Here is a 26,725-nt window from a genome sequence, read left to right as displayed (position 1 = left end):
TAAGTGCTTGAGTCTGTGATTTGAACTCTTCTTCCTGACTCCAGACCAAGTTCTCTATCCACTGGGCAACCTAAAGGAACAATAAGTATAATAGGATTTTATGTTCTGGTAAGTCAATTATGAGATGATAAAAGTGTGGTCCATTTTTGCATATTGCTTTTGAAAGCCTGTGTTTTCCTTACTTTCTTCCTAGCTGAGGGTGTCTTCAATTCATGGTTAGACATTCTTCATAAAGATTTTCTGAGAGTTAGCATATCAATCAGTATTTATCAATATTGTCTTAGCCACCTGTTTAAAATATTAACCAGTCTGAGAATTCTCGCCCCACCCCCATACCTTTTGTATCTTCCCTCCTTTAGATAACTATATTGTTTTTAGCCCAGATCTCTATATCCATGTGATCCAAATCTTGCTGCTTTTATTTTCTTTGTTATCTTTACAGCTGTTTCTTCCTCCTCTGTAAGCTCTTCATGAACCTTCATGATAAGGTCCAGATGTGGAAGTTCCACTATCCATGACAGGGAAAACCAAAACAAAACATTTTCTTGAAATAGTTTAATCTTTTGTTTGTGCTTATTGTTCCACGTTTAGTCAGTTAGTAATCAAAAATGTGGGTGTTTAGTATGTGCCAAGCTCTGTGCTAATTGCCAGGGATGAAAAGAAAGGTAGCCTCCAATCTTAAGGAATTCATATTCCCACAAGGGGAGCAGCATATAAATAACTAAGTGCATATATGCTGCACACTGAATAGGTGTAATCTCAGAGAGAAGGTACTAGAAGTTGTCGGGTGGAGGAAGAGGAGGAAAGTTATAAACATTTGTTAATCTCCTGCTATGTGCTAGACACTGTGCTAAATGCTTAAAAAATATTATCTTATTGAATTCTCACAACAACTTCACAAGGAAGGTACTATTATTATCCCCATTATATAGTATGGAAACTGAGATAAACAGAGATGAGGTTCAGTGATTGCGCAGGATTATGTTGCAAGCATGTGAGGCTGGATTTGAACTTGGGCTTCTTTACCCCAGTCACATTGTTTTATCTATTGAACCACTAGCTATATGCTAAACTATTGAGACAAGAATAAAAGAAGTCATTGGTAGTGAAGGGAGGTGAAGAGAACCTCTTGAAGAAAGTGGAATTTGAGCAAAGTCTTGAAGGTAGCCAGAAAAACTAAGGGGCAAATTTAAGGAGAGAGAGTATTCCAGGCTTGAGGAACATCCAGTGCTAACACTGACAACTATTTTAAAGAAGATGAGTGACAGTATGGCTTGAAATGGGTAGCATGTCTCTCCTTCACCTCCTCCCCCAAGCAAGTTTTTTTTTAGTAAAATACACTTCATTTCCTTTGTGGCTATTTAGTATGTTAATACAGTAGCAACACAATTTGGAATAACGTCAAAAATTTCTGTGGTTATAATCTTTTATTGGAATTGTCACAACTGAAGTGGGAAGCAACTTTTTCCCCCCTTTTCTGTGAATGAATAATCAAGCCTCTCAGGAGCATCACTGGAAGAACCTCAGTGCTGAAGATGATTGTTTGAATTTTTGGAAAAATTGTGAAAAACTAAGTGTTAATTTCCTACTATGGACCTATCTTTTTAGTGACTTTAAAGAAAAGAAGAGCAGGAAAAATTGGATATGATCTCAGATGTAATGTTTTTCTGGACAGAAATGAAGAAGAAAATTTGCAGTTGGGTGACTCAGAGGATAGAGAGTCAGGTCTAGAAAGAGGAGATCCTGGCTTCAAATCTGTCCTCAGACATTTCTTAGCTGTGTCTCCCTGGTCCAGTCTAGCCCTGGGCCATTACCTAGCCCTTACTGCTCTTCTACCTTAGAACCAATACCCAGTATTGATTCTAAGATGGAAGGTAAGGGTTTAAAAAAAGAAACTTTGCTGATTGGAAGAATGGAGGAATAAATCTGCTGAGATATTGTTAAAATGTTGATACATAAATATATATCACATACATATATATATATATATATACATATATATGTGTGTGTGTGTGTGTGTGTGTATAGTAATTCCCCTCTATCTTCGCTTTAAGGGATTTTGAAAGTATTTATTATAAGAAAAGCTTGGAGTTATAGCTCTAGAGTCAGCAGTCTGACTATAGGCATCTGATGTCTCAATCTACGTTTACAGTTAATCAACTCATCACAGTATCTCAAATTTAAAAGGCGTATCAGAAGCCATCTTAGAAGCCAAGGTGTACCTGAACAGAAATTCCTACTGAATCCCTGTCAAGAAGTCATCTGGGTCGGGGGAAGGGCAGCTGGGTGACTCAGTGGATTGAGAGCCAGGCCTAGAGACGGGAGGTCCTAGGTTCAAATCTGGCCTCAGACACTTCCCAGCTATGTGACCCTGGGCAAGTCATTTAACCCCCATTGCCTAGCCCTTACCACTCTTCTGCCTTAGAGCCAATACACAGTATTGACTCCAAGATAGAAGGTAAGGGTTTTAAAAGAAAAAAAAAAACAGAAAATAAACAAACAAACAAAAAACAAAAAGAAGTCATCTGGTTGTTTTTTTTTTTTTGCTTTTATATTTGCAGTGATGGGGAAGTTCTTACTTTTACAGGTATCCCATTCTACTTTGGGCTAAATTTTTTTAAGACTTTGTTTTTTCATGAAACCTTACTATTGCTTCCAAACATCACAACTAGGCCTAGCCTCTTGGGCCAAGTATAATAAAATTAATCTCTTGCCCATTAGACAACCCTTCAAAATACTTGGAGATAATTATCACATTCCCACTAATTCTTTTCTTCTCCAGAATGAACACTAGTTCCTCCAAATGATTCATCATCTGGTATGTACTTGAAACCTATCCACCTTAAAAGAACCAAAATAGCTTGTCCCCAAACATTTGAATTCTTGTCTTCTGGAAAGTTCAGTGTTTTTTAAAAAATTGCTATTGTATACACAAAAATAGTGACTGGACCTGTAATTTTTTTTAATTTAAGAAACTCCTGGATAAGAAATCTCCTACTGCGGTCCTAGGATTAAATATGAAATCCTAAATCTGGACCTTTCTCACCTTACCTAGCTTTTATCTGTCACTTCCCTCAGCATACTGGCCATCTTGCTGTTCCTCACACAAGATACTCCATTTCATAATTTTTGTGCATTTTCACTGACTTTCCCCATTACTTTATTTACCTGCTTCCTTATCACCATCTCTTTTCTTCTCTGGCTTCCTTAATGTCAGTTAAAATATTATCTTCTGGAAGAAGCCTTTCCTGGATTCCTCCAATGGGAATGGGCTTTTCCTCTGATATTATATCTAATTTATTTCATATATGTGTATATATATATATTTATTGTTTATGTATAACTGATTAGATATTCTCTTCCTCATTATTCAAGATGCCCCAAAAGTCTTAGTGGGGTTTTAAGATTTAGTAGTTATTAGCTTTAAGCATTTAAAAAGACACTAAGACTTTTGGGATGTGCCACATTATGAGCTCCTTGAGGGCTAGGAGAATGCTTTTGCCCTTGTTTATATCCCCAGTACTTCAGACAGCATCTAGCACATAGTAGGAAATTAGTAAAAGCTTGCTAACTAAGTGATGCAGGTTGGCATCTTCTTTGCAATTCATAGAGAGCTGCATAGAACACTGAGCTGGTATGTCAAAGGCAAGACTTATAACCATATGTCCCTGGTTCCAAGATGGATTCTCCAGCCTCTTTGTCATACTGCCTCTATTTCAAACTTTGATGCGAATACTTATCACAGGTGATAAGCAGCTTGTCCAGAGTACCATACCGAGTAATTTTTTTTTTTTAAAACCCTTACCTTCTGTCTTGGAGTCAATACTGTGTATTGGCTCCAAGGCAGAAGAGTGGTAAGGGTAGGCAATGGGGGTCAAGTGACTTGCCCAGGGTCACACAGCTGGGAAGTGTCTGAGGCCAGATTTGAACCTAGGACCTCCCGTCTCTAGGTCTGGCTCTCAATCCACTGAGCTACCCAGCTGCCCCCTTTACCCAGTAATTTTTATAAATGAGACTTGAATTTGGGTCTTCCTGACTCCTTTTTAGGCCAATCCTCTACCTTTTATGTTTCACCATCTCTATTCTTAATGAATACTTGATGTGTAGGTAAACCAATAAATTCATATTATTGGTTGAAGAGTCCAAAAAAAAATCCTGCTCTTACCAAAGATGGAGTTTTCCAAAGTAAAAATATGACTTTTCATTCAGCTTTCCTCTTACCTCCCATCATCTTCAAAAGCTTGCCCACTGTGCTTCAGATATTTCTTTTAACTTTATTGCTTTGAGGCTTTCCCTTCCAAAATAGACACACTCTTTTCCAATACCTCCCTCCTGTCCCCTCAGGTTTTAGTTTATGCTAATCCAAGGCAAACTGCATTGTTTAAATACTTTCATATATTAAAGAGAGAGGCCACATAGTACAGTACGGAAAGTATTGGGCTTAGTGTCAGGGAGAAATAGGCTCAATTGTATTAGACCTTGTTCATGTTACCTTTGAAAAAAACACGGGCAAAGCAATTAACCTGTTCGAGGATCAGCTAACATTTCACACACACACACACACACACACACGCACACGCACACGCACACACACACACATACACACCATACATATACTCCTCTGGAAGGAATAACATTTCCCCATTCCCAATGACTGCCAAATTGTAGTGATGTAATGGTTGGTCCCTAGCAGAAACTACTGGTAAAAAATCTGATAAGTGGCAGAGTAAAATATTGTTTCCTCGGGAGCTCCTAGCAGAATTATTATTAAATCATAGTTCTTAATTGTTCAGTATATACAGAATTATGTTTAATTTAAATTTATTTATTTGTTTGTTATATTAAAATACCCAATTAACTACCTCAATCTCTCCACTCCTCCTAGTAGAGAAGGCATCATTTGACAAAAAACATATTTATATTGAAAAAATTTTAATAGAATATACAGGACATTAGGAAATAGTATTTTCCCTATTTCTGCCATGGAAACAAATCAAAATTGCCTTAGTCTTAATACTTCTTTTAGAGGAAAGCTACAACCTTCAGTACAGGTTTACTACTATTTTAGTTTATGATCCCTTATGGAATTTAAATTTCTTAGAGAACAATGATAAATAACATGAAGATTTCTACAAAAGAGTGCTCAAACAAAAGTCACAGAGATGCCAATCCTGAAACGGGGTGTGCTATATTTATTTCATACATATACTAACTTTGACTCTAAAATGAAGATTCTGAAACCTATCCAGGATTATTGAACAAAAGTAGTAGTTCCACAGCAGAGCTAAAGATAAAATCTATAGGAAAGGTTCATTTTTTTTTAAATGTCCATTACTATTTGTGCTCCCTTTTCTCACAATAGATCAGCAAGACTGGGAAGAATTTAAGCTAAGACCATTTCTTCTGTTCTATGATCTATTTCCATGAAAGCAAGCCTGGAATTGGTAGGCAGCAGGGGAGACAGTAAAAAAGAATCCTAAATTTTGTCTTTTGCTGTTAGCTATATACTACAATTGTGTTTAAAAAGATTATATGGACTCTTGGACTCAAAGATTTCTTGAAGTCAAAACTGCTTTGGCTTTTGAAAAAAAGGAACTAAGATCCTCATTTTTTAAGTGAAGAAGACATAAAATTCTTTTAAAGTTTCCTTTAAAAATGTCATTGGGAAATAATTTCATAACTCACATTTAATTTTATAAAATGGTATTTAAAACTGTTGTTTTGCAATTTTATTAGCACTTCCCAACTATCTGGCATTTTCATCACAACACAAAAATGTAACAAAACCTAATATGCACACACACACAAAAGCATTATTACTATTCTTTATATAATCACTGAACCTAACAGTGCATGGAACTGAGTAGACATGCCCTAAAGACTGAATCAGAAATATAATTTACTAATACCTTACTAATTATTAATAAAATTCATAGCTAATTCAGTGAAAACAGAGCTAGCCTTGAAACTCAGTCTCAAATATTTACTTAGCCTTGTGACCAGGCAAATTACTTAACTTCTACTTGCCTCAGTTTCCTTATCTGTAAATAGTGATAGTAACAGCACCTACCTACCCCTGTTAAGATGATAATAACAGATAATTTGGAGAAGCAGATAAATGTGTCTGGGCCAATAGACCTTCAAGTCACAAACAGTGATTGACAAGCTTCAGTGAGAAAGGGGGGGTTAAATACTCCTGGATCTCAAACCCCTCCCCCCTAAACAGTTTCTGTATTTCAGTTGGAAGATGGAGACTGGCTAAGATTCTTCTGGTTAAGTTTCTGTTATGGCTGAACCCCAATGATGTTCCCTTTCTTTAATTTATATTCCTCACAGATCTGATAGAGGAATAAGTAGAAGCTAGCTATCTAACTGATGAGGACAGAGATGATCTTAAAACTGGCAGCAGACAAGATTCAAACTAGATGAACAGATTTGAGTTGTGAGTATTCCCCCAAATAATTTCCAGGCACAGATTCGAAGGTAAAGGTTATATTAAGAAGTACAAAGGAAAACTAAAGAGGTTAATGAAGGTTATAGGATGAGGAAAGGTGACCCTAAACTATTAGGTTGAAGCTGCCCTCCCCTCCCCCCCACAAGAGGGGATGAAGGCCCTTAACTAAAACTGGCTCTCTTGCTATTAATGAATAGTTTACTCTCTAATCACTAAATATTTGTGGTATTGAAGTTGATAAAGATCAACCTTATTAAACAGGCTAACCCTTATGTAGAAACCACAATAGCTTATGCCACAATGGCCACTCAAGTGATCCCCAAGTCTGGAGTAGTAAGCAGAGTGTCTGCTCACTTCAACCTCCACCAAACAACTGTCTCAACTCCTCTCAACTGCCCCCTCACCCAAAGTTCTCCAGGGGGGTCCCTTGGAATTCTGGGTGAGGCTGTCCCTGTATTTTGCAGGGATTCCATGCTTTCCATCTCTACATAACACCCCCAGGATCATTGTGAGGACAAAATGAAATTTGCATATATAAAGGACTTCACATACCTTTGTAAATAAATGTTAGCTACTTTTGTAGTTACTGTGATTTATTAGTCTTAACAATCTTAGGAAATTCATTTAAGTTGTGTTTTATATAAATTGTATCTTTTGAGCTTCACAATAACATAGTCAGGCAACAAGCATTTTTCAGGTACCAATAAAGTGCCAGGCACTATCCTGAGGTCTAAGTATACAAAAAAAGCAAATGACTATCTGTTCTCAAAGAACTCACAATCTAATGGGAGAAACATTAACAGTGACGGAGAGAGACAGAGGGACAGAGACAGAGTGAGAAGAGAGAGACAGGGGGCAAGAGAAGAGAAGAGGGAGAGGGAGAGAGAGAGAGGGAGAGAGAGAGAGAGAGAGAGAGAGAGAGAGAGAGAGAGAGAGAGAGAGAGAGAGAGAGAGAGAAGGGTCAATGGATATGGGAGTGAGCAAGAAGAGAATAAGATATAAGATATAAGAAGAATGAAAAAGTAGGTTATAAAAGGCTTTGAAGGAAAAACAGAGCATTTTTATATTTGATTTCAGAGGCCATTTGATCTTCAAGACCAATTCAAACCATTTGAATTGATTAAATGTGGAGTGAAGGCTTGACAAAATCAGACCCAGGCTATCAGAAGATCAATTTGACAGTTAATTGGAGGATGGATTGGAGTTTGAAAAGATTTGAGGCAGGGAAACCAATCAGCAGGCTATAGTAATAGCAGAGGTGAAATGACTGGAACTTTATCTAGAGTGGTGATGGTGTTAGAGGAGAGAAAAGGATGCCTACAAGAGACATTCAAAGATAGAAATGATCAGACATGGTAATAGGTTGGATATGAAAGGTAAAAGAGAGTGCAGAGTTGAGGATGACACTGAGATTGGGAACCTGGGAGAATGGTAGTGCTTTGTGACGTATTCTAGACATATGATTTTTGTTTTACAGATGAAGAAATTGGCCAATGGATAAGTACTCACTAATCACTAATTATGAGGCACTGTGCTAAACACTGAAGATACAAAGAAAAAATGAAAACATTCCAGGCTCCCAAGGAGCTAACATATCAATGAGAGAGCCAATACCTAGAGAGGAACTTTCGCAAAAATATAGTGAGTAGATGGAAAGTAGCCCTAGAGGGCAAAGAACTAGAGAAATACCTCTTGCAGAAGGCGATGCTTAAATTGAATCTTGAAGAAAGCCAGGGATTATAAGAGGCAGGGATAGGGAGGGAGAGAAATTCAGATATGGAGGATAGATAGCACAATGGTACCAAAACCAGAGATGAAACATCATGTTGGCAAAGTGTTTTTTTCAAATAGTCTTTCAAATAGCCTTCAGTCTCTTATCAAATAGCAATTAGCTGGTGGCTATAAGGGTTGCCACTCTATCACTGTTTTCAGTTATAATAGGGCCTCTTCAATTCCAGGTATGGAGAAACATTTAGCCATAGCACTTAACTATCATAGGACTTGGAAATCAAAGGTAGAAGCTACATACAAGATAAATAGGATATAACTAAAAGAGGAAAAGTACTGGAATTAAGAGGGTTTAGGGAAGGCTTCCAGTAGTTAAGTGATCCAATGGATACTGCACTGGAATTGGAATCAGGAAGACTCTTTATGAGTTCAAATCTAGCCTCTGGAGCTGGAGAAGGAAATGGCATATTACTCTAGTATCTTTGCTGCACAAATCCCATATAGGGTCACAGAGAGTCAGACATGACTGAAAAATGATTGAACAACAATGGGAAGACTTTATGAAGAAGGTAAGATTTTTCTTGGTACTCAAAGGAAGGCAAGGAGGTCAATAGCCAGGAAGAAGATAATTCCAGGCATGGGGGACAGCCGGAGAGAGTGCTGAGAGCAGAGAGATAGAGGGTCTTGTTTGGGGAACAGCCAGGAGATGTGTCACTTCGTCAAAGAATATGCAATTGTGAGTAAGGTGTAATAAGAAAGGAAAGATATGAGAGGGCTAGATTTGGCTTTGAATGTTAAACAGAGCATTTTATATTTACTTCTAGAGGCAACAGGAAAACACTGGAGTTTATTGAGTGTATGTGTGTGGTGGAGTTTGGGAGGGGATCTTTTTTTTAGTATTTTAGCTCTTGATAATTGTTTAATAATCCAATCACTACAAGTATAAGGAAAATGTGTCATTACATGTAATAGAAAGTTTTGTAGAAATTGGAATTAACCTGGAATTCAGGGCCCTCATCTATTCATTTCTCTAGCCCTTTTTCACTTATTTTCTGATTCTGTTTCAATCTTCTTCTGTCCCTGACTGTCCTTTCTAATGCACTTATCATCTTTTTTTTTCTAATCATTCATCTTTTATTCTGTACTGGCTGTGTGACTCTGGGAAAATCATTGAGCCTTCCTGCATTCTGGCAACACTCTAAAATGATACGTTGCAGGAAAAGCCCCAACCTGCATTGGGAGAGGGGGATTACTAGATTGCAAATTGCACTAGGGACAAGAATCAAGTCATCTTTCACCTTAGAATCTCTAGCATCCAGCACAGTGAATCTTACAAGGTAAATGATCAATAATTTTTTTCTGAATATAAATGAATGATTAAGTGTCACTTAAAAATAAACCCTTAGCTTTTCTCTTAGAATAATACTGTGTAGTTCCAAGGTTAGTAAGAGCTAGGAAGAAGGGGGTTGAATCTTTTGTCCAGGGTCACACAGCTAGGGTGTGTATGAGGACTTATTTGAACCCAGGACCTCCTGTCTCTCAATTCACTGAGTCACCTAGTTGCTCCTGATTAAGTATCACTTAATGATTGGGAGGAAATTCTTCTAGATCAAGAGACCCAGTGAAATAAAGGTAAGTGAAATAAAAGACAGTAAAATGACCTACACAATTTTTTTTAAAAAAGAGAGACTTTTACACAGAGGAACAGGGGTAACCTGAGGCAAAGTTATATTATCAACCCAGTTTAGGTGAAGTTTCCCCCCCTCCCTCCCTTTTCCCCAATCTTTGAACTCATTCAAGCCTAATAAATGGGAATTATTACCTAACACTGCCATTTCCTAATGAAATCACAGGTATAATCCCTATCCTGACAGCTAAGTAGTTGTGGCACAATGGATTGAGAGCTGAACCTGAAATCGAGAAGACTCAACTTTCTGAGTTCTAATCTGACCTTAGACACTTAGCTGTGTGACCCTGGAGAAGTTGCTTAACCCTGTTTCCCTCCATTTCCTAATCTATAAGATGAGATGGACAAGGAAATTGCAAACCTCTCTAATATATTTGACAAGAAAACCCAAAATTGGGTCACAAAAAGTTGGGCATGATTGAAAAACTGCTAAAAAAAATTCCTCTCCCTATTTTCTTCTATGATTATTCCCCCAACTAGAGGAAAAGCTGCTTGAGGGCAAGCAATGTCACTATTTTTCATCTCGATTGCACTGTATATAAACTGTAAAATACTCAATCATTTTGACCAAATGAATGAAAAAATAATTAAATCTAAGTAAAAGAATAGGAAAAATACATTTTACTTTTTATTTTACTTTTTAGTTCAGATGAAATAAAAACATAATAAAGTGACCTGTGTTATTTTTTTTTTTAAACAGAATGTTCACATACAGGAAATAGGGCTAGCCTAAAAGCAAAATTGTGAACCAAATACAGGTTTGCATTTATTACTTCCTTCCTTGGGTCATTGCTCTCATGCAGTCCTGGGATTCCTATTGCTATGCTTGCCATTAGTCTGTTCACAAAGTATTCTGGACCTTTCCCTAACAACTTTCCCATACTGAATATAACCTGCCCAGTCAGTGTCTCATTTCTCCCCAGGGAATACAAATGTTTTAAACCTGATAATGGATTTCCTCTTCCAAGTGATGTAATGCCTTAACTCCATCAAAATCCATATTATTTTTAGAAATTCCATAAGGATTAAATAGAACGATCGAGTCAGATACTGGGATAAACCAGGCCAGGCAGACCTTTCGGTGTCTTCTGACTCCCACTGCACTGGCAGCTGCCTACCCTGCTTATGAAGTGGGCTCGCCCTGCTTAGAACCAAACAATTATAGAATGTTTAGCCTCCTGTCCTAAAGGCTATACAGAAGGCTATTTTTTACTTCCTTACAACTACAGAGATCTGTTCTCTTTGATTGTGTCCTTTCAAATCTACCCAAGTCACCAGGATTATGATTGAAATGAATGTACAAAGAAAAGAAACCCAGGTGGAGAAATCCATCTGCCAGGAGAACTGAGTTAAAAGACCCTCCTACCCTTCAGGATATGTCTTTTTTAGACTTCCTCTGGAAATATGAATAAACTGTTTTTAGACAAGATCTTCACTAGACTTATTCTTTTACAGATCAACAGCCTAACTATAAAATTCATTGTTCAGATCCTTTTTATGAAACCATCATTGTATATGAATGAATGAAAATGCATTTATTAAGTCCTCCTCTATGCCAAGCACTGTGCTAATCACTCAGAATTTTTAAATAAATTAATTAAATTGAATTTAATAAGCAAGGCAGTCCCTACTTTCAAACAGCTCTAATAGGAGGGGATAATGCATACAGGAGATTTCAGCTGCCAGTTGGATGGAATGGCTTTATCATTCTTAGGGTGCTTCGGTAAGCTGAATGGGAATATGTCTTTCTAAGTGTAATTTCCACTGATAAGACCATATGGCCATCTGATTTCAAACCAGTTGACAATGTGAGAACCTGCTGAGGAAGAGGGAACTAAAGCTCTATCTTCAAGCAGATGCCAGGTTGCATTTCCACAAGGGTAGCTTCCCATGTCTATGGCTTCTGGGACCCAACTGGTTGATTATATTCAATATCAATCTTTGTTCCACTCACTTTACCATCTAAATTCCATGTATAGACTCTGTTTTGTTTTTTTTTTTTGTTCGTTTTTGTTCAGTTGTGTCCTACTCTTTCCAGCCCCATTTGGGGTTTTCTTATTAAAGAAACAGAAGTGATTTAACATTTCCTGCTGCAGCTCATTTTACAGATGTGGAAACTAAGGCAAACAGGGTTAAGAGATTTGTTCAGGGTCATACAGCTACTAAGTGTCTGAGGTTGAATTTGAACCTGGGGCTTACTGACTTAAGGCTAGGCTCTCTCTCTCTTCTGTGTTGCCTAGCTGACCCTCTTAAAACACAAACTTTCAATTACTGATTCCATTTTTAAAAAAAATTAAAATTTTCTCACAGCACAATATTATTCTTTGCCATAAGAAATCTTGACAAACCCTGGGGGAGAGAGTGGGGCTGGGTGGGGGGAGGTGAAGGACACTAATATGCACAAACACATGTTATTTCAATCCAGTTTGTTGAAGATGTAAGAATGCAATATGATGACAGGTAACTTCTATACAATACATCATACACAACCAAAACAAGGCACAGTAGAATGCCCCAGTACATCCTTTTGAAAAATGTAGTTTTAGAATTTAGATTCACTTTTTGTTAAAGCCTTAACTTCCATCTTAGAATATTAAGTGTATTTATTCCAAGGCATAACAATGGTAAAGGCTAGGCAAAGGGGTTTAAGTGACTTGTCCAGGTCACACAACTAAGAAGTATGTAAGATCACATTCATCTTCTCCATCTCTAGGCCTGGCCCAATAAACTGAACCACACCTAGGTGCCCTCTAGATGCATTTTTGATAAAAGTTACTAACTCAAAAGCATAGGGAAAGAACTCAGGGTAAATGCATTTAAGAAAGCACTATATGTTTAGAAAAATAAATACTTAAGATCCATAGATCTAGTCTATTTTTAAATGGTCTGTTGTATTTTTATTTATTTTGCTAAATATTTCCTATGATGTTTTTCTTTTTTTTAGCATTAATTAAAAAAAAAACTGAGTTCTAAAATCTCTTCCTCCTTTCCTTCCATTCCTCCCCCTATTGAGAAGGTTATCAGTTATGTATGTGAAATCATGCAAAACATATTTCCATATTGATCTAATTATGTATCTTTAAGAAAAATGATACTTAAGATTTAGAACTGGAAGGACATAAAGGTCATCTGGTCTAGCTCTGCCATTTTACAGAAGAGGAAAGTGAGGCCCAGAGAAGATCAAAGAATTGCCTCAGGTAACACAAGTAATGAATTTTAGAGCTTAATTTCAGACTCAAAGCAAGTAGCTTCAAATTCAGCACTCCAAGTTCAATTTTTTTCCCACTGCACTGTGAGGAGTTTTAAACCCTAGAATATTTGAGAAGCATCTTGTTTTTAATATATGTAAATTGAAGGGAAAGAACAGAAATACATTTGCTATAGATTGTCTAGTTTGGAGGGGATTTGGCAGAAGAGCCTGTTGACTCATTGCCCATGTGATGATGGAGAAGCTGAGAAAGGAAGCATTTAATTTTCCATCATGCTGAAAATGGTATTGATTTAGGACAAGACTGTCAAACATTACTTAGCTTCCATTGTTGGGTTATCTGGCAGATTGTAGATTCCCAAATTATATGTATGCATGAAATTCTAAGTCACAAAATATATTTTCATCTTGATAGACAGGGAATTGTGCATGGTTAACTAGGGAAAAAAGGAAGTAGTCTTTTCACAGTTATACTGTACAAGTTAATTGCATGAGCTTTTTAGGTCAACAGGTTTCATCATTAGTATATGGGGGAAATTGTTTTATTATTTACAGTAGAACAATATTTTCCAAATATTTACATGCTAGCTGACTACTTCATTAAAAACCATTAAATTGGAAACATGGTCCAAGGGATTAGGCACTGCCAAGGGTCCAAAAGACACAGTAGCTGCAGGGAAAGCCCTATGTTTAGAACAATTCACTCAATGCTACCCGTGGGTGAAATAAAACACCCTACTTATCCCTAACATCAGCTATGATTCAGTAAGAATTCTTTAAGTGATGATATCCCTATCCCCTAGGAAAGTTTGACATAGAAAAATATGTGAGAAGAAAATGGCTATTTCAGCTTTTGTTGAAAATAAGGCACTAAATGAAGACTTTTCAATCACCACTTAAAAAAATATCTGGAATGTCCTACCCCATTCCAAAACATTCATGAATTTGAGAAATTATAGCTATAAGGCATGGATTCTTCTTATGTACATTTTCCCATGTGCAAAATTTGGACAAAAGTCAAAGCATTAGAAATTTATTGTACTTTAAGGTCACAGAGAAAATGATGCTTTATAGTCTGAGGATTTGAATCAGCAGATCACAAATATCAAAAGATTATCAAAACAGGGGACAACTCCTGGTTTAGTTCCAATTTACATTTTGATCGTTTCCCTAACCACTAGGGGTCTTATATTGTAGGTGTTATTGAGGGAAACTTCCATGGACAATTAAAGCCACTACTCTACAGATTTTTAAAATATAGAATTCCATAGTTAAGATGTCGACATGTAGGAATCAAATATCATTAAGAGAAAAGAAGGGTTAATAGTAAACAGCAACAAAGATGAGAGATGCCACAGAAGAAGACAGACAGATATAGGGAAGAGAGAGAAAGAGAGGGAGAGACAGAGACAGAGACAGAAACAGAGACAGAGACAGAGGCAGACAGAGAATAGAGAGAGACAGAAGATAGATAGTCAGAAAGATATAGGGAAGACAGAGAGACAGACAGACAGAGACAGAGAGAGAGAGAGAGAGAGAATACAGAGAAAGTGATTGAGAGATGACACAAAGGTTAAATGATTTCTCTAGTTTTCATGATGACTCTATTGAACAGCAAGGAACATAAATGAAGACACTTGACTTCAGTCCACTACTTATCCTGTGAGATTGAGCCCCCATAATTAATAACAGCTTTTTTCAGAACCTAAAGTCTACGGAATTAATCACGTAATTCATGAACGTCCCAATCCAGGGAGAGGAAAATAATTGTCATTGAAATCAAAGGTTGGTTTCTTGAGAGGGAACAGCCCGATTGCATATTTCATAACAGCAGGATGCATTCCATCTTTGAAAGGGAAGTGTTATATCATGCTGTGACCCAGAGGTGCTCCTGTAGCTTTTACCAGTGAAGAGAATTGGTAGTTAAAATCAAGGATAGGGATGTGATTCCTTCCTATTTATTTACAAGCATTTGATAGGGAGATAGGACTGAATTCCTATCATTAAGAAAGGTAGTATAATTGCACATAAATTAATGTATGGATAAATGAATAAATTCTCAAGTTTTTTTATTCATTAGAAAGAGTAGTTTGAGCACATTTACTTCATTGACTCTGAGGAAGAGATGAAGATCTTTTTTCATGAACCACATTGGGATCTGAATAAGAGGGCACCTAATACAGATGTGGTTGAGTGTCAACAATTTGATGTAGTCTACCTGTTGTGGTTGTTGCATTTGAACAGTAGGACCCCTCAGCCTCAGCCATAGCTGCCACTTACTCTGGGAAGCCATAAAAGTCTTTCAGAATAATGAACCACAATGACTATTAGGCCACAACTATAAGATATGCTGTGCATTTATAATGTGATAGATATTATGAGTAGGAAATTCAACAAAAGGATTCCCATGCTGGGTTTATGTGGGTACTTAGACCTACTCAAAAGTCTTCTCTCACAATAAAATACCAGCCTAACCAAACAGTTTTATTTTCCTTTGTTTCCCTAGTGGGGCGGGGTGGATTAACTGAGAATATTTTAAATGTATTTATTTATGTTAATGAATTGATTAAGCAAAATTATAAAGCAATAAAAATGAATAAGATACATTCTCTCAAAGATCTTGTACTCTAGCAATGGAAAAATATAAAATGAGATAGAAAATTAACATATTAAAAGTGGCACAAATAAATTGTAGGCAAAAGATTATTCCCAGCTGAGGTGATCAAGGTAGACTTCATAGAGGAAGTGGGTTTCCATTTGAACCTATAGAAAGGCTATCATATTGAACAGATTTGTAGATAAGTCATGAAGTAGAGGGAATAGGTGAATCAACACAGAATCAGGAAAAGACAAGGCATTGTCACAGGATAGAATAATCCCTTTTGTCTGGAGCATTGGTTGCTAAAGGTGGCATCCTTGATGCTTTAAGGGATCTGCAATCCCATTAATGCACACACCCTCTTTCATCAATATAGATCTCAAACTCTTTATGTCCTATTATTCCATATGACTCATGTCTGTGTCCTCCCATAAGGTCTAGATAGAAGTTTCATCTGTAGGAGACCTCTGATGAGTTTCTTGAGAGTATATACCCACAGAACTTAAAGGTTGTACGTTTTCGTCATTCCTTGCTTGAGCTATTGGCTGCTCTTTTCAAATCATATGTCTCTCATAGTATCTTTTATATTGTTTATCTTGTATAATCAGTAAACAAGGCAGCAACAAGCATTTATAAGCACTTATTAAGTGTCAGGCACTACGCCAAGCAGTAGGGATATAAATAAAGTCAAAAAGAAAAAACCTAACAGTTCCTACTTTCAAAAATATTCATTCTAATGGGAAAGAGAATATGTAAATATGTATGTACAAAATATCTAGTTGCAAGCAAGATATGCATACACATGTTTACATACGTATTAGATAACATAAACACATATGATATACATACGTATACATATGTATAGAAAGAAAGAGTAAGAGAGACATATTGATCATATTTGTAAGGGACATTACGGATAAATTTCCTATTACTAGCATTTAGTCAGTCCCCCCAACACTTTCTTTTTATATAGAAACTGCAGTGTATATATACATATTTTAAGATTTATCATGCTTTAAGATATATATATATATATATATATATATATAAATAGATATATATCGATACATTCATGTATCTATATAGCTGTATTTTGAGTTGGGAAAGAAACTACTCTTTCTTTTTCTCTCTGTCTCTCTATATATGTACATATATATATACATAAAATTATAAATATAAATCTATCTCTGGGTATGTATGGGTTTAAACTGAGCAAGTGCCTTATGGTTTTTCTAATGTAGCAAGTCCATTAATTTTTATGAGTCTTAGAACATATTATCACAAGTTACACCAAATTAGAAGGGATTGAAAGATTTAATCTGCCCAGGTCAGCCTATTTTCAACTGAATGATGAATCTGAAACTTTTTAAAAATTAAAAGAAAAAGATATGGTACCTAATCCTTGGCTATGCACATAGTAGATACTTATTGAATATCTACTAATGGAAAAGTTCTTTTTTCCCCTTTTTTGAAGACTGATTAAAGGGGTCACAAAGGATGATGATGATGATGATGATGATGATGATGATGATGATAACAACAGAGAAATAGCTCCTGGCAAGGAACTCTTTCTCCTAATGCAGATCAACTTCTACTAGGCAATACATAATATTACAGAGTAAGCTGGGGACATAGTACAGTCAGTGACTTGTCCACTGTCATAGAGTGTGTCTGGGAAGCAAATCTTGAACTGAGGCAATCCTGACTCTGAAGCCAGCTTTTTATTCACAATGCCACACTTCTTAGATTACTAAATACAAATTATTAATACTATTTATTAATGATATTAATATGAAATACAATCAATAGCATATTGATTATAAATATTAATATATAAATTATTGATACTAATTATTTATTATGAATACTTGAAGATTCTAGTAGAAAAATATCAATTTTAATGCTTATTACGATTTATTAGCAAATATAAAACCTTAGTTTTCATACTATTCACATTTAAAAAAAAATAAACCCTTACATTCCATCTTAGAATCAATACTACGGTATTGGTTCTAAGGCAGAAGAGCAGTAAAGGCTAGGCAATGGGGGTCAAGTGATATGCCCAGGGTCACACAGTTAAGAAGTGCCTGAGGCCAGTTTTTAACCTAAGATGTTCCAGTCTCTAGGCCTGACTCTCAATCCACGGAGCCAACCAGCTTCCACCTATTCACATTTTCTTAAATTTTTCTCTATCTTAATGGAGTCTAAGCTTCTAGAATTAAAATTGCTTTACAGAGCCCTTAGCACTATATCTGGCACATAGTAGGTACTTAGTAAATGCTTATTGACTTGATTTAATTGGCACTTTTACTGCCACCATAACTGGTTTTAAATAGATCTCACATTCAGTTGAGAAGGAGAGGAAAATAATATAGACTCCAGACATGGTAGACATCTCTGTGTAGAGTCAGAGTAATGATAGGGAGAATTTGTTAGGAATGTGGGTCTCATTACCCAACCCTAGTTAGGTAATATTATTAAGTAGCGAAACCGTAAGTCAGAGCAAACATTTGTGACAGGTTAATGCTTTTTAAAGCTCACTGAGATCTTAAAATCATAATTCTCTCCTAGGGAGATGGCAATACAAAGTGCACTGGACTCATAGTTTTAAGTCCTAGATTGGAGTTTTAGCCCTATCATTACCATTTTCAAGACCTTAGGCAATCAGTAAAAACTCTCTGAACCTCAGTTTTCTCATTTGCAAAACAGTGAAAGTACCATTGCCTCAACTATCACACTGAGATGCTGTACTGGAAAAAATCAGAAGCTACAAAGTGCAAAGCCCTAGACGAATTTAAGGTAGACCATAATAGGAGAATTGTGAAGGAGGGATGAAAAGGGCCTGATGGAGCAATAGTAATAATAGCTCTCAACAGTTGTATTATCTTCATTTCCCATAAAATTCTGCTTTCAAACTCAGTAAAGACATTTTAAATCCAGACATTTCAGTGCCAGCCTTGCCTTAGCGAATTTGAGAAGGCAAACCTATTGAGAATATATTTTGAATCAATCAGCAAAACTGAGACTTTAGGATGGAGTGGAAGTCTCCATTAGCTCTTCTCGGATACAAGCCACAGTAATGGAGAAAATACAAAACAGAGCACACATATATACACACACACACACTGCTTCTCCCTGTTAGTTAACCTTAAAAAAGACCTAAAAGAGCGTCCAATCCTAACATGCATTCAATCAATTATTCAATACAATATTTCAGGCATTGCACTAGTTGTTAGAGATAGAAAGACAAAAATGGCCCCTGCTCTCAAGCAGCATACAGTCTATACAGAGAGACAATACCTATTACTATGTAGAAAATATGGGTATAATAAAACAAGGCAATTCAATTACTGTTCCCTCACTACTTCTTATCTCAATACCTCCAGACAATAGTGTTCTTTCTAAGATACCCAAATATGGAGAAGTTGAAATTATGAAGAAGAGTCCAAAAATCTAGACAACTTTTCAACTTTTCCAAAGTCTGATCTTCACAGTGTGGTTTTGTTATTTTTCTTGACATGAATTCCCAGGACATATTTTTTTTATAGTCAACAAAGAAGAATCACAGAAGAATCTTGTGTTCTTTATACTCAGTTGGACTGTAAAGATGTGTTCTGTAGAAACTTGTTTTTGAAAACCTGTTTCTTTCCTTTTATACCTTCATCAAGGATGCCTTCAATACATATGTAGGTTATTTTGAAAAAAAGGTTTTTTTAAGAGATAGGAAAGTAGGCAACCTATATAGGTTGGTAGTGACTGATATTTTCTCAAATTCTTCTTTTTTTAAAATATAATTAGATCTATGATATCCCCCCACTCCAGAAACTGGTATTCTTCTCTTTCAGATGTCTTAAGAATCAGTCTCTTGGACTCTTGGAAACTGTTGCCTCCATATGGCCGTTCTGCATATATATTTGGATCAGTCAAACCCTTCTTCCAAGATTTTTCATTAGTGGCACCTCCCTTTCCTTTCCAGGGAAGTTAAGTGGCATAATGAGTAGAGTACCAGATCTGAAGTCATGAAGAATCATCCTTCTGAGTTCAAATTTGACCTCAGACATTTCCTAGTTGTGTGACTCTGGGAAAGTCACAACCCTCCATGCCTCAGTTTTCTCATTTCTACAATGATCTGAAGAAGGAAATGTCAAATTACTCCAGTCTCTTTGCCAAGAAAACCCTAAATGAGGTCACAGAATCAGACAAAAATGAAAAGACTAGAAACAATTTTTTCTTGTATATACAAAGATTATAAAAATCTGGTTCCTAGTTCAAGTTCTGCCTTGAATGCATCCTAGCTTTGTAACCATATGCTAGTTATTTGTTACTTAGCCTTTCAGTAATAAGTCTTGAGCTTTTTATTTGAAATTTTTTTCCTACTAAACAGTATTTATTTTCTCTCTCCATAATTCCACTTCTTCTTTCCCTACCCTTGAGAGTGAGAATAGGGAGCAAAACCCATGTAATAAATATGCAAAAAAAATTCATATATCCTCCATGTCCAAAAACATGTGCCTCCTATCTATTCCCTTATCTCTGTCAGTAACCTGGTAGCATTCTTTATCAGTAGTCTTCTTGAATTAGGGCTTTACTAACCAAAGGGTCTCACTTGATCCTCACAACAAACCTGAAGGAAAAAAACTATTTTTATCTTACTGTGTAAATGAAGGAATTGAGGGAGACAGAAGTAAGATGACTTGCCCTAGGTCACACAGCTAGTGTCTGAGACTGGATTTGAACTCAGTTCTTCCCGACTCCAGGTCCAATGTTCTAGATACTGTGCTGCCTGTGGCTCAAGGAATATATATTCAGTTTAATATTAGCATAAAGAAGTCATCACATTGACCAGATCTCTTTAGTGTTTCAAAGCTGTTTGTTTTTACAATATTGTTATAGCATACATTGTTCTCCTAGTTCTTTTCAGTTAATTCATGCAAGATTTCTAATTTTCTAATTGTATATTTGAATAGGCTACAGATTTCTTTGGGAGAACTGGTAGAGAGAATTTTCCCTCCAAGAGTTTCCCACACCAATTGTGTTGTGAGGAAGATTAGTTAATTGATTAAATATTAAGGTTGATTTAGCAGGAAGGACTGGAGGCTGGAGCATTCTAAGATGGAATTAAGGAGCAGGAAGGTGCCTGTGCCCTGAGAGAGAGACTCCATTAGTGGTGGGCAAAAACTGTTGCCAGCCCAGGGAGATCTCAGACCCTGCTTCCTGATTTCCTTGGGATCCTGAGTGGAGGTAGATTTCCAGCAACAACAGAACAGCACCAAGAAGAGAAGTTTGGGATCTGGTGGACAGTTTCTCAAGCACACTCTTTCTTCTTGGATATCTTGGACCACCTAGGTTTTTGTCATCCAGTGAGCATCTTTGGAAAACTGTGAGAACCCTCAAAGCCACCCCTCTGATCCATAGCTGTGCTGTTCAAGTTTGGCTGGTACCAGGCTTGAATCAGCTTCCCAGAGACTGCACTGCTTCTTGGGCCCTGCCTGCTTAGATCACAAGATTAGAGTAGGGAAATCCTCCCTTGCCTGTGGTTTTGCCCTTTAGATTTTAAGTATAGAAATCCCTTTCCCACCTTTTAGTTAAACATAATTAATGCTGTTAAACCCTTTTACCTTGCCTGCTTGTTTTTAGATTCTGGTCTAGGGAGAGCAGGGTTGACAGTTAAGACCAACTGCCATTCCTGTGATAAATCCAGTGAACTCACTATCCTAGTCCAGTCTCTCCTACAACCCAGTGTGTGTACCCAAAACTATTAGATTTATTGTTACATCCCTGGTGTCTCCATTATTTATTATCTTTTCTACAATTGAATCATAAGTCTTGACCAATGAGCAAATAAAATCTATCTATATCACCCACCCCAAATCCAATGAGTTTATATTATTCATTCTTTTAGATTATCTATGTCATAGCAAATAAATTACCCCCTATAGATACATATAATTATTTAGTTAATAATAATGATGAAACAAAAGTAATATTAACTCTGGCCTAGGAGGAGAACCTAGATAGCTCCATAATTTTGTACTCAAATTAATTTCTATAAAAAGCTAATTAACTCTTAATTTTACCACATTCTATTGAGGTTTGTTGCCATGAAGAAACAGAGGCCCAAGAATGGTAAATGACTTGACCAAGTTCAGAATTAGGTCAGAGACAAAAAGAACCAAGTTTGGGAATCCAGATATCCTTGACTCCTTGCCCAGAACTCAAAGAGAATGTTTGTAAAAGTACTTTGCCTTCTATGCAGAAAGGTCACCTAATAATATTTCATTTCTTTTTTATAGACAGGTAAACTTAAAGAGGCTGGGCTATACATTTGTCCAAGGATCTCCATGTAGCAAAAGGCCAAGTGGATAATAAATTGGCAGGGTCTCTACAAACTTGACTTCTTTTAAGAACTGCTCATTTATTTGTTACCTTTCTGCCAGTACTTTCACTGAAGTCAATATGGAATTGAATAATTTTGGAGTTGTAAGGTACCTTAGCGAACAGCTGGTCCAACCTCTTCATTTTTCAGATAATGAAATTAGAGGGGTTAAGAGAACCTAGACTCTTGTCTCTGATTTCTTTCTACAATAATGTGCTTCCTTTAAAATATTTATAGTTCCCATGTGCATCACTTTAAGTTTTGCAAAGTGATTCCCTCAAAATAGAAAATTATAATTTAAAGGCTATTATCCCCATTTTGCAGATGAATAAACTGTCTCAAATTCTGAGCCTGAGTGACTAAAAGAATGTTGGGGGGAAGGGTTTATTTAGCCAGTTATTTAAAAGCTAGTCATGAAAGCTTCTGAAGAGTTAGTTGTTCCTCATTGGAAAAGCCAGATGATTTGCCGAATGTCATAAAGAAGAGTCTGATACAAAACTTAAAATGAGATTTCCTAACTATAGGCCTATTGACCTATTCATTAAATCATGCTGCCTCTAAAAGCATATATGACAGGCAAAAGGAAATGAATGTTTTGATGGTTAGTAACTGACAGAGAAAATTGTAATAAAGATCAAAGTCAAGAAAGACACTCTCTAGTGTAAGCACTTTCTTAACCTATTAGGATAGACAGGAATTATTTCTGTATGGGGAATACAAAAATAATAACTAATAATAATAAATGCCAAAGAAATTTTAAGGACTGAGATTACTGTGACTGAAACGATCACTAAAGTATTCAAGAAGGAAGGGTAACACCAGCTGGACCATGAATGTCAAAGAGATGGGGAGAGGGCATGGCACATAGAATGAAAGAAGATCCAGAGCCTGGAATGGTCAAAGTGAATCCCAGAGTCATGGAAAAAGGTAGAAAGATGCAGCTTTGCCACCCCCCTGAAAGAGCAGTCCTTGCCATTTCGGGGTTGTCAGGGACTCCATGTTTTTCCACGCCTTTCCATTGATGTCTGCTTCCTGTATTCCTTCCCAAACTTTAAGTTTTCAACCTACTGGTGGCCTAGCTATTTATTTCCCCAACCCAAAGTTTTCCTTTAAAAATTGGCACATTCTTCCAGCATCTGTCCTTTCCACTGCTACCTGTTTACACATCCAGACGTGGTTCTACAGGTTTTGACAGCAGACTGATTTCTAAAATCACTAGACATCTTTGCCTTCACTCAGCAAAATAGGACTGTATTGTTCACTGACCTCCCTCACTTTTCTAGCTTTCTTTTCTCGGTGAGGAGAGACCCAAAAGAATGCCACTCAAGCTTCCACAGCTCTTCCAAACCATGTAACTTTAGTCTTTTGTTCTTAACTGCCCAACAGAAGTATTTTTAAACATTTTATCTTTAGGTTGCTATTATCAACCTCTTTCCTTCCCTCCTGCTTTTCCCCCTCTTCCCATTCTCTCTCCAGATTTTGAGGATATTTTTGCCAGGGCTGACAACAATGGTGTCAGGAGGGCCATATCATTCTTTACATCATTTTTGAATGTCTTTTCTTGATCATTGGGATCTTTCCTCATTTTGCCTCCATGAGAGCTGTTTTTAGTATTTAGTCCACAGCTACCATAAAAAGAAGCAAGACAGCAAGACATTTTTCCCTCTTTCTTACACCTGCCTCCACTTTTTTTTTTTTATCAATCCACAGATTCAAAATCACAATCTCACTTTCATTTTCCTGGAGCCTTTCTTCATTTTTCTCTCCTACTTCCCACCTCACTTTCATTCAAAAACAGATATTTTTAAGAAGACTTCTGTAAGCATAAACTCTTAACCTAGGTGATAAATGGTCAGAAATCACCACTGAATCACTGTGCCAGCCTGGAAGGGAATCCTGATTTTGTGACTGGAGCCTGAGAATATGGAGCCCTCTGGTCTAATCTTGGGAATATTTCTGACTCAGTCTGTGACCTTGGCCAACTCATTTTGAGCTCAAACCTTAGCTTCTCTTGGAGATGATGGTGTTCTTGGTACCTAGCTTGCCATTGCAAGGATTTGGGGAGAGTGAATTAAATAATTTCTGAAAAATGCTTTGAATTTGTTGGGGGGAGGTAGTATAGTCATATATTCCAATCTAGATTTTTTTATACTAAATATTCAGTCCCAGAATGTATATCTTGCCACTGAGTTTTACTTAAGGAATGGACTTCTGTCACTGGTAATCAGGAAATATCAACAATGAAAGCAGCAAAAATAATAGCATTTATGTAAAGCCTAAAGATTTACAAAGTGACTTTAAAATATTATTTGATATTCCCCCAAAAAATTAGAGATAGGTGCTAATTTTTCATTTAGTTATTTATTTTTTAAAATTCCTGAACTTCTGTGTATTGGCTCCTAGGTGGAAGAGTGGTAAGGGTGGGTGATGGGGGTCAAGTGACTTACCCAGGGTCACACAGCTGGGAAGTGTCTGAGGCCAGATTTTAACCTAGGACCTCCAGACTCTAGGCCTGACTCTCAATTCACTGAGCTACCCAGCTGCCCGTAGGTGCTATTTTTTAATCCTCATTTGATAAATTAAAAAATTGAGAGAGACAGAGATAAAGTGACTTGACCAGGGTCACACATCTAGTGAGTATCTTAGGCTGGATTATGTATTCAGGTCTTCTTGATTCCAGGGCCAATGCAAGTTTATTTTCATAAGGCATATCATTAATATCAGTCTAAATAAGATAAAATCACATTTTGCAATCTAAAACTCATTAAGTGATTTTATGATTATTCGACATTTGTATTATTGTGGTTGTAGCCATACTATATTAGTGGTGTATTGATTAGTTGGTTGATAAGATGGGAACTGATACATAAAATTCACATATTGTCCTTGTAGACATTCCGAGAGATAATTAGTTTCCTTGTTAAGTTTGTATTTTATTTTATGCATTTAAAAAATTCTGAAACGGGTTGATAGGGCTCTTCTAATAGCCATAGAGGTCCATGACATTAAAAAAAATTAAGCCTTTTTGGTCTAGGCAGTTGCTTTACTCTGGGAGCATTCATTGACTATGTTTCTTCAACTCAATCAGGAGGAACCAAATATTAAACATGTATGATCACACTTAATTTTAAGGATGCTTATCACATATAGAAGTTAGCTCAGAGGTCACTGAGTTCAGTTCCCTCATTTTGCCTGTGAAGAAACCAAGGTCCATGGATTTACCTAGGGTCTCACAACTAGTGTCAGTCACAGGATTGAAATAAGAGACATTGTTCTTCACCTTTAACTGCAAATATTTCCCCTTTGTCATTCATGTTGTAGCCTTCAGGGGAAGGTTAATTTCCTTAGGGCATTTTTGTCTGCCTCCAAATTCTAGCACCATGCCTAATGCATAGGAGGAACTTGATCAATACTTGCTGAATTGGAAATGAATGGTTTCATGAACTGGTGGCTCCATGGAAAAAGAAAAATAACATGCAAAATTTTAAAAGTTATTATTTCTTAAAAAAAACACCTTCAAACTTATTCTGTAGCCTAGAGTAAGATGATGCCCCAAACACATTGTGGATGGCCAAATGGTGCCAAACTTGTTCATAATCTCACTCAAATTCAGGCTCTGAATCTTCCTAGTAAAGTAGGCTGAATAGATTGCACATGCCCAGGCACCCAGATGGGTTTCCCAAAGCGGCAGATCAGTGAAACTCTTTTCATATATTTATATACATGTATATAAAACCATCATACATATGATATTATATAATGATCATATTTTTTTACTTAGGATGATAAATTAGTTATTTTCTCTGAAGAAAACTATTTCTCATATCTTTTCATAGATTGAAAAGCAGTGTATGCTATATGGAAGAATGGGTCAGACTTAGAACAAAGACCTGAGTTTGAGTCCTTCCTCTGACATATATATATATATTTTAAGCCCTTACCTTCTGTTTTGGAGTCAATACTATGTATTGGCTCCAAGGCAGTAGAGTGGTAAGGGTAGGCAATGGGGGTCAAGTGACTTGCCCAGGGTCACACAGCCAGGAAGTGTCTCTCTTCTCTAGGCCTGGCTCTCAATCCACTGAGCTACCCAGCTTCCCTCCCCCCCCCCCCCCGATATATATTAGATATGACTTTGAGCAAGCTACTCCACCCCTCATGGCCACAAGTAATCATCTAAGATTAAATGTTACAGAGGAGTTTCCATTTTTCCCTTGTGGAGGGTGTTTTCATGCCCAAAATTCCTTATGCCCGGTGTCAGCAAACCATAGCCTGTGAGTCAAATCTAGCCAGCTAATTATGTATGTATGGTTTATGAGCTAAGTAAGAATGGTTTCTACATTTTTAACTCTGATTTTGTTTTATTTGACCTATGGACCATAGTTTGTCAACCCCTGTGAATGAAATAACAGGTTATGATGAATGAGTCAAAACAAAATAAACTCAAAGACCATTAATCACAAGTCTGATTAGAGGGCAAAAGTTTTAACACCTTTAGACAGAGAGCTCACACCTTTAGCAATAAGCTGAGAAGTTTCCAATATCACAAAACATGATTTGAACACAAACTTCAATTTTATGTTCATCAGCAATTTAAATAATCTATGTCAATGAATTTAGGATTATTAGTTCCTTTTTAGTAGGGCAAATTCAAAAGAAATGATTTTTTTAAAATT

At 36.6% G+C, this 26,725-nt stretch overlaps 1 protein-coding gene across 1 annotated transcript in view; it reads right to left on the bottom strand.

Annotated features, from left to right (window-relative positions):
• LOC123246479 (regulating synaptic membrane exocytosis protein 1-like) overlaps window positions 1-26,725 on the bottom strand; it is a 402,117-nt gene that overhangs the window by 205,095 nt on the left and 170,297 nt on the right. Inside the window, 2 exon segments of the mRNA XM_044675360.1 lie at window positions 306-309; window positions 23,481-23,509. Of these exon segments, the coding sequence (XP_044531295.1) occupies window positions 306-309; window positions 23,481-23,509 (33 nt within the window).

Source organism: Gracilinanus agilis, chromosome 4 (genome assembly GCF_016433145.1).
Source record: "Gracilinanus agilis isolate LMUSP501 chromosome 4, AgileGrace, whole genome shotgun sequence".
In the NCBI taxonomy this organism is placed as follows: Eukaryota; Metazoa; Chordata; class Mammalia; order Didelphimorphia; family Didelphidae; genus Gracilinanus; species Gracilinanus agilis.
Note: the sequence above shows the minus strand (reverse complement) of the source record. Positions and strands in the feature narration are given on the sequence as shown.